Below are 13,098 nucleotides of genomic sequence, written 5' to 3'. Positions count from 1 at the left end.
GGGCTGACCCAAATGTCTTAATTAGCAAATGAGAAACCTTAAAAAAAAATCAAAACAAATGCATCTTCTCTGTCTGCCCAATATGCAAGACTTTGCTCTATATTTGTGCTTTTGATTGTAGATTAATATGAAGGGTAGTGAGTGTGCTGTGAAGGATAGTGATTGTGCTGTGATGACTGATAGTGAATGCGTGGAGGTGAATGATAGTGAATGTGCTATGGGGAAGGATAGGGAATTTGTTGTGATGGATGAAAGTGAATGTATGGAAGTGACTTGTGAGTGATAGTGAATGTGTGATTCTTCATTACTTGTATACGGCTGTACTCTGTACTGACCCCACATTATGTACTTGCTTGAATGTCCTCCTTGTAAGTCACTTTGGTCAAAGTGTAAATGTAATGTATGGAACTGAATGATAGAGAATGTGATGTGGAGAATGGTGTTGGTGATGAGTTACACACTCACACACACACACACACACACACACACACACACACAGCGTCAGATGTACAAAATACCTGCAGAAATGAATTCCTTGACCACGATAACCTATGAGTAGACACCAAAATTACAGCTGTAGCTCTTCCAGAGGAGGAGATATGACACCTTGTAGTTTGGGGGGCCGCCCGCACTCACCGCCATATTGAATTTTATGAAAAAGCTGGGTGGCAATTATTAGCCATGGAATCTTATGTCTCTCATTATAAATCACCAAATTGGGCAAAACAGACCTTAAAGTGGTGGTTCGCTATTTTAGACATTAAGCCCTGTGACTTCTGGGGTGAAGTAGAGATGTACTCATCACAATTTTGACAGTTGGTGCTGAACGGAGCATTTGGGTATCCAAGACTGCAGCCCCCCCACCTTTACATTGACTCCAATGGAGCACTCAAGCAATCGATTATAAAATGGCATTAAACTTTCGTTTGAAAAGACATGGAACTCACCGTGTGGTCAGTGGTAGACAGTGATAAATTGACCCGAAAATTGCAGCGAAATATGCCTTCTAACTGTTGTTTAGCATTTGGCGGACCTATTTTTCCCCAGACGCCGTTGAATAGCAGTAGACATCCAGCCAGTAGGTAGCGATAGTGTGTTGTTTGTGTAGACATCAAGGAGCGAGGTAGAACGACTGTCTTTGAGCGGGACTGGCTACAAAAACTACAGCTTGCATACAAACCATAGATAGTAACGTAAACAAACACACCCCCATTTCCGGTCGCGCGGAGTAATACTAGTCAAACCAATACAATCAATGAAGACGGATAATAATGATAATATATCTTCTCTGGAAGCGTATTTCGCGGTGATTTTCGAGCCAACGTATCGCTGCCCACCTCTGACCACTCGGTGAGTTTCATGTCTCTGCAAACGAAAGTTTAATGCCATTTTATGATCTATTGCTTGAGTGCTTCATTGGAGTCAATGTAAAGGTGGGGGGGCTGCAGTCTTGAATACCCAAATGCTCCGTTCAGCACCAAATGTCAAAATTGTGATGAGAACATCTCTACTTCACCCCAGAAGTCACATAAACAGGGCTTAATGTGGATTCTGTAGGCTTACAAATTACAGGATGGCACAAAATGTTGATAGTTGTAGCTAAGTTAAAATAAACTTAAAATATGAAGATGCGTGCTCCTCGCAGACTTGGGTCACGGGAGCGCTATGACGGACATTGCAAGTTTGTGCATATCTGCATTTGAAGCGCCCATGGATGCCCATTAACAAAGAAAATTCTCGTGCGCTTTACCTTCTCCATTAAAACGCGCGCTTCTCTGCAATATGTCTAACAACGATGCAATGGGAACTCTGCCCTTTTGTGTGACAGTGGTTATTTAGGATGTGGAGCGGAGACTTTGTAATAGTCCTACACCGCTGTCTTTCCATTCAGTCAGAGAATGTCTGATGTCACACAGGACGTGAACCCCAGCCGTCATGATAACATGCCCACAAAAATAATTACCTTTTCTTTAGTTTGAGGAACGAAATAAAACTGGTATTAACCGGTTACCATTATTTTTCAATGAGTGTTCCTGTTCCAGAACATAAAACATAATAACGTTTCCGGTTTCGTTTCTGTTCCCTGTAAAATACAAATAGTTCCCGGTTTTCGTTTTCATTCCTTGAACCGGTTCAAAGCCCTGATTCAAGATAGTTAATTGATGTCAATGTTTAAAACCTACACATGTATGGTAGATGTCATTGTTAACACAAAACATACCAGAGATACAGTGCAACGCAGCTAAGAAAGACATCAATAAATGCTGAAATTCAAAGACAGAAATCAAAATGCTGCAGGGTTTATTCAGTGCACTCATAGACTTCATCATTGCTCAAGATTACCCAGAGGTGGCCCAAGTCGTAGGACACATGATTAACATATTGACCCCTGAAGAGATCGATGTCGATCCAATCTTGCCCTTCAGGCTGGTCGGTAGATATGCCCGTCCTACAATTGTAAAACAATGTATACACAATTAGCCCGACTTTACATGAATGAATGAATGAATGAATGAATGAATTCATTAATTAATGAATGAATGAATGAATGAATGAACGAATTGATGGATGGATGGATGGATGGATGGATGGATGGATGGATGAATGAATGGAACCTTTATTTCTCTTAAGTTACATGTAACTTAAGCCCTCGGTACACTTGCTGCGAGCCGCAAATTATGCGTGTCACCGCGAGCAACCGACTGCACATGCTTACTTTAAAAGCAGTAGACCAACACGCAAAATACTGGCGGTTGGCATCCAGGGGGTAGAGAGAACAGCATTGCGATCCGGAAATTGGGAACACAGACTGTAAACCAGGCGCGGAGTGGCCTTCGGGAGATCGGGGACTTGTCCCGGTGGGCCGCGGGCGTAAAATGTAATATTGTGGCTGCTCTGCGTTCTCAGCCGGCCCTGAGGTCTTGAAAATGTTGTAATAAGCAATGGCTTTATACTTCCCACATCACAATGTCATAAAAAATTTGACTAGCCAGTATTTATACCGTGTACCAGACGGCAATTTGCCTGGTTAACACCAGACCTAATCACAAGTTCAGATCGAAACGATTGTGTAGAACAAAGGCAGTATGGGAGTTCCCAGGCTAGACGGCAATACCTCACTGACGGTGTCAAACAGTAAATTGGCCACACCCCTTCTCTACTGATAATTTTCATACACCGTAGCGGAAGTTTACTAAATCTTAGTAACACAGTTTCATTTTCAGTATTTGAAGAACCTGTGATATTTAGATTGGTTACCAAAGGATGGAAATATTAATAAGTTATGATTTATTTTCCGATTTCCACATGACTGTTACAGTTTACAGTCTGCCAGTCCAGATTCACTTGCTCTGTGGTTATTGACTTGGGTCACGAACAGACTCCACCAAGTGGTAAGGAAGAGAATTGCAGCTAACAGACGCAGTTTTGTTTTGATGGCATTGATTTGTTAGAACTACCGGTATATCTCCTTATAGTCAAAATAATATTATTATCATACATATATTTATATGTGACACATTTAGGATGTAACCTATGTAATGTCTGAAGAAATGGAACAAAATAATTACCACACAAGATTCTGATGTGACCAGTGCTGGGTGTGTAGGCTGAACTGTGGATTAAAGTGGAGTGATTGCAAGAAACAAAGACATTTGCTGCAACGAAGACAGCGTTTTAAGGTAGGCCTACACCGTTTAATACATTTTGTTGACTTATGGTTGTGCTTTGAAGTAGCTAGGTTTGGCTTATTTGCTGTATGGTGGGTTTATTGCACAACATAGACATTTTTGTAAGCTATAGCCTACTCTTCTAAAAATCCCCACACTCAAAACTTTGTGCCCGTGCTCATCCTGTCTTCCTTAAACAATATTTCAATAGGCCTACAAACTGTCAAAATGACAATGGAGTGCACATTTGCATGGAACAGTAGCGTGATGTAGCCTAATCTGCAACTAGTTCTAATGCTTTGGACTGTGATGATGGCTGCAGTGGTGTAGTCTACTTGTTGAAGTGGGTACTGTATATTTGAGCATTTTTTGATGTGGGTATACTGTATATATTTGTGCTATTCTAAATAATGGATCAATCAATTTTAAGTGGGTATACTGTAATCCCTGAAATTTTGAAATGGCTGCGTATACCTGCGTTTTACGTAGGGCCTAGACCACACCACTGGCTGTGCATTTCATCAAGGTGTAGGCTACAATTCTCCACTTCAGCTTGATATTTTGACAATAATGTCCACATGCAGTACGACTGCAGATTTCGTGGTTTTTGTGTTTTTGGTTAGGAAACCATGTTGTTGACTTTGGGTTTTTTTTTTTTTTTTTTAAACGGCCGCCAAGGGGAAAATTGTCCCGGTGGGAAAAGTCCTCCCACTCTGGCCCTGCTGTAAACAAAACAAAATAAGGACTCCCCGGGCAAGGAGAGGATACTGCTACTTCTACATTTGCACGCTCCTTTGTCAAAGTGCAACGGGGAAGTCTGATCGCAAATCGAATGTTTGTTATTTTGGACAAGCTCAAGACGCTCTTGAAAAGTTGCCGCCATCGTTGTTTTCTCCAGAAGCACTCGTATGGAACTATGCAGTCTTTCTTACGATCGCCCCCAGCGAGTTTGAAGATATCGCACCTAACGCACTTTTTGGTGGCAGTATCTAAGGTGCGTAAAATTGAAATTAACTGTACAAGTTAACACGCTCATGCACGATTCGTGCCTGCGTACGCATATCCTACAGCAAGCATACCGAGGCCCTTATTTAACATATTTATTTGAACTTAACTTGTGTAAGAGTTGAATGCGTCTTGTGTTAGCTAGCCTGTACCTGAGTCCTGAGGGGAGGGGGGAGTATGAGGGGGTAAGCATTGATACCTTCATTGATAGCTTCACTCCTAGTCCCCCCACCCCCCCCTTCAATGTGTCGAAGTCGAAGTACTCCGAATGTGTTACTGCGCCTGTCATTACAGTGCCATGTCTTCATCTTGGAAGGGAAATCGCCACGTTTCATTTTATGCAACAACTTCTGGATCTTTTTAATGGTCGTGCAGGGATGTTTAAATGGGGAACATGTGGAACAATTTGGTCACTTCTAACTTAAGGCACCTCATGCTGTCTGTAGGCAAAGCTGAGCCAAGCTAATGCTAGCGAGTTTGGGTGGTGTGCATTGCTGGGGGCGCGTTCGGAGACGAGGCAGGTCGGGAGGAGCTTATCTCAGGTCTGAGAAGAACACACTTTATTATTGAAACACAGTGGTCTGTTCCTTTAACTCCTTTGAATTCACTGGCATATGCTAATTTCTGTCTTTGTGTTGGAATAGACTAGATGTTGTTCGTATTTAAAAGAATATCCTTTCGGCACCTTTGCTAGCATTGTTATAGGTGTGAATTGTACCTTCTTTGCAGCATTGCAACATTACGATGACTAGATTTTAGTATGGAAGTAACTTTTTAATGGCCAGTCTGAGTTCAGACTTGATGGGAAATTCGATATGACATTTAAAACGCAGATTAAAACCGCCTTAAAGGTGCACTGTGTAATATTGTTTGTAGTTTATTTCCAGAATTCATGCTGTCTATTCACTGAATTATGACTGCAAAAATTGCTTTTTCATTGGCTACATGAAAAGGGGGATCTTCTCCATGGTCCACTATTTTGCGTTTCCAGAAATGGGCATTTCTAGCTGAAATACCTACTGTACTTTGGTCATACCAGTAAATATTAGTTTGTTAATTAGTAAATATTCATGAAAAGATCACATTTGGCAGTAGACAGCACAATTTCACTTACAGTTTTTCTCGATTGGTTTGGCTAATTTCTTGAAACTGAGATGACATTCCTATAACCATTGGGTCATTTGGCCAAACATTCGGTAACACTTTACTTGACGTGTTACTGCATAACACATTCATAACAGCTGTTATAACGTCTACACGAAGCATTCATGATTGTTTCATAACACATTCATACCAAACCTTTCATGAACGTACCTAACAGAATGGCAGCAACTTGTCAAAATAAAAGTCAACAACCGCAAATGACGCCCGGACGTGCAGCAGCTGGAGAACCGTAGGTCTGGGGAACACGCGTGCACATCGCAGGCAGACAGGTACACTGGCAGAGGACGAGGTAAATGGTGAACTGCGAATAGAACACTAGTTCTAGACTAGTGCTATTTGCAACCAACGGGTAGCTAGCTAGACCCATAGTTGGTGGCTACCCTGCCTGGAACTGGTATAACATGCTAATTAGCAAAATATCACAAAACCTGCCTACCGGTATGCAAATCTTACATTATAAATCAAATATGGGTCTTCTACACCTTGACGCTGTCGAAATCATTGACCCAGATGCAATGAAGAAAAGGCACGGTGGATGCAAAGGGGTATGGTCGTCGTTTGTGGTTGTTGACTTTTATTTTGACAAGTTGGTATGAATGTGTTATGAAACACTTTTGCACAACAGTTCAGATAACTAGTCATATACATCCCAAAACACCTCATTCTTGCATCAGCACTAAATCTTCTCCCATTTAAATAGTCAGTACCATCAAAATGGCATAGATCCTTCTTAATTGCTTTGGCTCATTTGCATTAATTCAGTCCTTCTGTCAAAATAAACTGGATGGTTCAGCATAACTACATGGATCCTCATCACTCGCTCATATCACCCCAAAAACAGTTTACCCATGTGTCAAAACTACATTTCTTCCTCACATATATCATCAGTACCCCCAAAACACATTGTCCCTTTGCCATTGTGCAAGCACTGCCAGTCAAAATGGTTGGTGTTTTATCTACGTTCAGCTAATAGATTTTGACTATGTATAAAAATGAAAAAGTGAGTGAAACCATTGAAGTTTGACAACACAGACAATTTACCAAGGACATTTATCAGTAACTTTCTTTACTGTAAATTCATATACAGAAAGTAATGCCCATATATCACAGGTTTCTCATGGGTTTGGCTCATTTCTCAAAACAGATAACAAAATAACATGGACAAATGCCAAAGCAACTAGCAATTGTTCAAAACAGAATGTCGTTTGAAAAAATGTCAAGAAATTAGCCAAATAACAGAGGAAACTGTAGTATACACGGTTGTAAAATTATTTTCTACTAACTAGTAAAGTTACAATACCATCTGACCTGTTCAACACTGTCATGACTTTACTATGTAATTAAATTCTTAAAATATGATGTCCTTGACTGTTTTGGGAATTGTGTAGACCATTTTGCATATGATGACTTACACAATGAAATAATGCTGACGTGTTTTGGAGAGGGCAACCATTAGACTGAGAATTGTCTAATTCATTTAGATAAGCAAGGTCAATTTATTTGGAAAATGTGCTAAATGTATGCTGAATGTGTCAAGTGAAGGGTATTTGTACATAGCCATCTGCAGAGATGTACTAAACATTTGAGACATGTACAAAGCATTTGATATCTGATGAAAGCAATGAAAAATGCCATTCTGTTTTGGGAAATTGCAAGTTGGTTTGGGGATTTGTCCGTGTTGTTTTGAGAATGTCATCTCAGTTTCGAGAAATTAGCCAAACCAATCGAGAAAAACTGTAACAGTGTAGTTGCAATACTTTCTCTGGCCACCATCTTACACAGTGAACCTTAAGGCACTGAATCCTTCCAGAATGAAACAAAAGTCTATTGATTTCTATAAACACAATCTACAGAAAACCTGCCCAAAGCCCTCTTTTAATCCGTAGATGAGTATCGGAAATTAATTAATTTATTAATTTGGTAACACTGATAGGTGTGTCATAAGAACCCCTATCTGACAGAAGTTGACGGAAAGTCTGAATACAATTCAAATGCAGCGCCTACAATGCCATCAGTGACAAATACACCCCTTATCTGTTGAATGACTAAGAATCTACTTGCATAGATTGAGGTCCTCATAACTGAAGTCAAGGCATCTGTTCAAAATGAGATGAATAAACCTTCCACCTGAATGTAATTCCGCCAGGCTCCACATGGCGCGCCACTGAACTCCGCACAGCCATCAATCGGAACCACGTTCATCTGGCAACAGTCAGTTACAGTATTTCTCAATTGGTTTTGTACATTTCTCGAATCTCTCTCGCAATTTGCAAAACATAATATTCATTCTCAAAACAGCTTTAACAAATGGCAAAACACCGTGGATGACCTGCAAAACCGAGTCTCTTGCTCAAAACCCAAGTTTTTGTGTCAATGAACGTATCAGTGCCAGCAGAATGGTTAGTCATTGTGTCATAGTGTGGTACGTGTATGGACAAGCTAGTCAAATCGATTTGTCATGTTGTCAATTGAATAGTACACTCTTGAGGATCTTTTCTGAAGCAAAATGTTGTTTAGTTTGGATGGGAAATGTAAATTCGACTTTACATTACATTGATCAGATAAGATTGTCCTAGATATACATTTAGACTATGACCTATTTATTGACAGGTTTTCTCATTGCAAAATAGGAAAAATAGCAAACTCTGGTTGAGGTGTCAAAATGCGCCCTCTACCATCCCTTTTAACTTGTCTTGCAAGCCCATGTGAAAAAAAATCTAGAACTGTAAAGCAAAATAAATTTGAAACAATACACTGATACTGTATAAAGTGCACTTACTGTCTTGTGAAATTCTAGGGAATTATTGTAATTTTGCTTGGAGTGTAATTATAAAGGGCACATAAGGCATAGAGTAATATAATGCAGTACAGTGCCTACTATTGTATTGCATGCCTGTTTTCTCTATCCCTTCTATTACCTTTGATTAGAGAGAGTCAATATTTACCTGTGAGCAATTTACCAATTCATATCACATTTATAGATAAAAATCCAGTGGAAATTATACAGTGCTTATCACATTATGACAGCTTGGTAAATCATGTTGCATATTAAGACTTAAACTATGACATAGGGCCTAAATGTTTTGGGGGTGAGAGAGTTTCATGCATTCAGTGACAAAGCTTTTTGAGTGATATGACAAAAGCAATTGATAATGTACGAAATCACTGAGAATTGTACACAGCCATGGCATGGTGGATGAGAGCATTTGCTATATGCCGAAAACAATGAGAAACTGATTTGACCATGAGCAGAGGTCTCAATTGAACAAAGACTTTTGAGAATCATTGTTCTGTTGTGAGAAATGTACAAAACCAATTGAGAAAAACTGTAATACAAACTGGATACATGGTAGACATGGTAGACAGCAGCTGATATGTAAGAAGTGAATGAATGTGAATGATGCAAACCTGCGGTAAATCCTGTTCTCGTTACTCACGGCATAGACAGATCCATCCTCTCCCACTTCTATCATTAACATTATGGGTCCTGAAATCTTCTGCCAGTCACCCCCCTCACAGGCATGGGGAGTAACCCCCTACAGACAGACAGATAGACAGACAGACAGACAGCAGACAATTCATGTTCCAAAACTCATCACGACACTTTAACGCTTCAGTAAAAGTTCAATTGAGTTGAGTAGAGTTACTTCATTGATCCCCAGCAGTAGATAAAGGTGTCAAGTTACACATAATGCACATGATGCACATAATGAACATCGCAAAATACCTACACACAACCAACATCAGGACAGGTCAAAGTCAACGAAGAAAACACACACACACACACAAAACCTATCCTGGGAGTTGAGCAAACACCCATCCCACTCATAAAAGTGTAAATTTTGTTGGAAATCAACTACATTTTCATGAACTAAAGAAATGCAGGTAATGATCAAGGGTTCTATTACACAAAGGTACATTTGTTTTAAAGGTTTAATTATTTTATTGTACTTTATTATTGTATACTTCCCCACCCCCTATAACAACCTGCTGTCTTAAGTACAGCCATCATCATTTTAATGACAAAAAAATGAAAATCTCATGGATAGAATTGAATAATATCGCCATTACATGGAAGAACATATTGCAGTTCTACAGAACTGCAAACAGTGAGTTTGGAGCAATATTTACTATTATTTTCTGGATTCTCAAAATGTGTCCCACATATTTGTCACCATCGTCAGATATTTCATAAATAAATTCAGGCATACATAAGGTTATGTACTGGAAATGAAGGCATATATTTGTTTTGTTTTCTACATCATGTTTGGACATAAGACCCTGGAGTTTAGAAATGATTTTCGATGATAAAATGCAGACTTCTTTAGCCTTTGCTCTCTTTTCCCAATATAATTCCCTCAGACATAAAAGTATGCCGACCTAAAAGTATGAAGCTTTAATCTTACCTTCCTAATGTAGATATTGTTTTGGTGGCTCACTCCCCAGCAGCTGACAGGGCCACAGCTGTAATATTTCAGGTGACCAGGGATGTCCTGGTCTCCTGAAATGGGAGTCCACTTTGCATTACATAGTGGTTGAAAGCCCATTGTATAGTTCTCACTCAGACAAATGGGATTGTTGCCTAAATCACTCACTCCTGCCACGAACTTATCTCCACCTGCATCGATCTGGTACAGACGCCCTGGTATGAAGAAAAAATATAAATAAAACAATATTTTGATAGGCCTATTGTGATCAACTTACATTAAATGCAAATTGTGATACAGTACTATATTACATTATTGTGTATACTTACATTATTGTTACATATTATTCCAGTCAGATCTCACACACATCAAATTTGTTTTTGTCGGATGCAGGGTCAAAAAGTAAAGTTCATGTAGGGTAAGGAAGAACTGCACACCAAAGAGCTCCCTTTTAATCCATCCATTGAGGAAGGACCGTAGTGGCCCCAAACGTCACAGAAATAAAAATGGATGAAAAGAGAGCACATCGGTGTGTGGTCCTTACTTACCTACATTGTTATATAGCCTATTTTAACATTCTTTTTGAGAAAGTTTGGGTGTTTTTTTATGCCTTTAAAATAGTGAAAGGGAGGCCAGGAAAATTAGTGGAAGAGATAGATGGCCATGGAAATGACCTCGGTTCAGATCCCCACCCAGTACCCAGGATTTACGGCATCACCTTAGCCCTCCTCACGTAATGTTCAAATTGTTTTGGCCAGTTCTTACCAGGGACTAGCACCCAATCTCCAGCGACAAGTTTGAAGATGTTGTATTTCCCGCTCACCCCCCAGACTCCAGCTGGCCCCACGGTTACATGCTCCAGCAATTTTCCTGGTAACTGCAACCAAGAACTCCCAGACCGTGTGAAGATCTCGTGCCCACGGTTGACTCCAAACACCTGACCCCTACCAGCATCAATCTGCACCATGGCACCCGGGATCTGCTTGCACACACATGCACCTGGGGGGGGGGCAGTGCATCGACAAGTTTAAAAAAGGGGGGGAAATAATCTTGTTGCTCCTACAGATTTTACACACATACCCTACCTATGATTTTGCAAGCAAACACACAGATTCTGAAATAATAATTAGTTCAAGTTTTTACTAACATAAGTCTCCACATGTCTAAGAACTTACCATGGCAGGAGGTGGGCATCCAGATCACGGTAAGGGAAAGCATCGCAATGGTAAGATTGTAGAACATTACTCTTCCTTTGAGAAGTCACTTTTTTGTGAAGGAACCAGGGACAGCCGCAGCCAGGGATGGTTGCAATCAGATACAAGCTAGAGTGAAAATACTGTGCAATCTTAGTTGGATGCCCCTCCTACTGTGTTGCAACTGTCTCAGGTTTCCCCTCATATGCTAGAAGGGAAAAAAGGATGTTGCAAGCAACCATCCCCTCTTGCAACTGTCCACGCTCTCCCCTATATCAATGGCAACAGCTGTTGTACTGTCCCTCCTCAAGTGTTTGCTCAAAATTGATTGGAACACCCAGCCTAACTTGGGACCATGTAGAACAGTGCTTCGCAACCTTTTTTGTCTCAGGGAACCCCTAAGCCATTTCGTTGTGCCATAAACCCTAGCTAAAGTTTTACATTGCTTTCTCTATCCCAATGTGACTATGCTCCGTACATTTGTTAAAATTAAATGTTTCCAAGTACCCCCCCAGGTGAAAAACCCATATACTTAAAGTGTACTTTTTTTGACCGTACTTAGTACAAAGTGTACTATTTTCGGCAATTTAAAGTGCGCTTCATTGCACTATTAGTGCGCTGAAGCACTACTAAAGCAGTACTTCAGCACACTTGCAGCACACTGAGGATGCTAAATTGGCACCGCTTTTGGACAACTTTAAGTGCACTACAAGCATACTTTTGAAAGTATGCTCCAAACACGCTTTTCATTCATTCGTATGGCATTAAGAGTGTGCTTGAGTACACTTCTATAACATTTTATTGTTACTAGAAGTTCAATAAAAGTATATTAACTTCATGCTTCTTTGGACAACATTGGAACATTTTAAGTCTGTAAAAAGTATATCACATTAAGTATTGTAAATATATAATAGGTATGCTTGAAGTATATTTACAGTACACTCCCAAGTACATGAAATAATATAAATGTAATACTACAATCCATGCTGGTCCTCAGAGCTTGTACATTACACACAGCCACATGTCACAGTAGTGATACAGTATGCATGCCTAGCACGACTGACATTTACAATCATTGCATTGTTACAGAGATTCCAGATACACATTTCACCTTATTTCAAACTTGTTCCACCTTCCTGCATTTGATCACGTGAATTGATCACAAATGGTGACCCTCTACTCTTTGTTTGAACAAATAGTTCCAACTTACCGCCCACCATGATACCATGGGAAGTGTGAGCCTATATATACCAGAACATATACGTGACCATCATAATGACGGTGAGAACATGGTCATTTTTTTGTGTACCACTTTAAAATTTAAAACTCCTACAATAAACACAGAATATAACAATGAGTAATATTTTCATACAAACCAAAAATATTCCTTCAGGATAAATGGCTTTCTGTTTGAGAAATTTAGCTCCAAGAAGTGCATTGCATGATGGGACATGTATGATGGTGCATCATGGGTAAATGCACTTTGTGTAAGCACACTTTGAAGATATTTGGGTGAAGTACAATCATGGTGCACTTAGAAAAAGTGTACTTGCAATATGTTAAAGCGATTTACTTTAAAGCGCACTATAGAAAATCACACTTCAAAGACATTTGGGTGAAGTGTAATCATATTGCACTTTA

The 13,098-nt window shown here is 39.9% G+C and overlaps 1 protein-coding gene across 1 annotated transcript; it reads right to left on the bottom strand.

The window, feature by feature from the left end:
* Window positions 1–4,814: 4,814 nt before the first annotated feature.
* LOC134448087 (fish-egg lectin-like) lies at window positions 4,815–11,231 on the bottom strand. Its single transcript, XM_063197845.1, has 3 exons — window positions 11,030–11,231; window positions 10,244–10,338; window positions 4,815–4,832 (listed from the first exon to the last, which is right to left on the bottom strand). Exons 1-3 carry the CDS (start codon window positions 11,229–11,231, stop codon window positions 4,815–4,817), a joined length of 315 nt encoding a protein of 104 aa, XP_063053915.1.
* Window positions 11,232–13,098: the final 1,867 nt, after the last annotated feature.

This window comes from Engraulis encrasicolus, chromosome 4 (genome assembly GCF_034702125.1).
Source record: "Engraulis encrasicolus isolate BLACKSEA-1 chromosome 4, IST_EnEncr_1.0, whole genome shotgun sequence".
Lineage (NCBI taxonomy): Eukaryota > Metazoa > Chordata > Actinopteri > Clupeiformes > Engraulidae > Engraulis > Engraulis encrasicolus.
This window is presented reverse-complemented; position numbering and strand designations above follow the sequence as displayed.

Bases quoted from the DNA above. Each gene is read 5' to 3' on its own strand.
- LOC134448087 (XM_063197845.1), bottom strand. From the start codon at position 11,231: ATGGTGCAGATTGATGCTGGTAGGGGTCAGGTGTTTGGAGTCAACCGT. The intron at 10,339-11,029 runs GTAAGAACTGGC...CTCCCATTTCAG, and splicing joins AGATTGGGTGCTAGTCCCTG to GAGACCAGGACATCCCTGGT.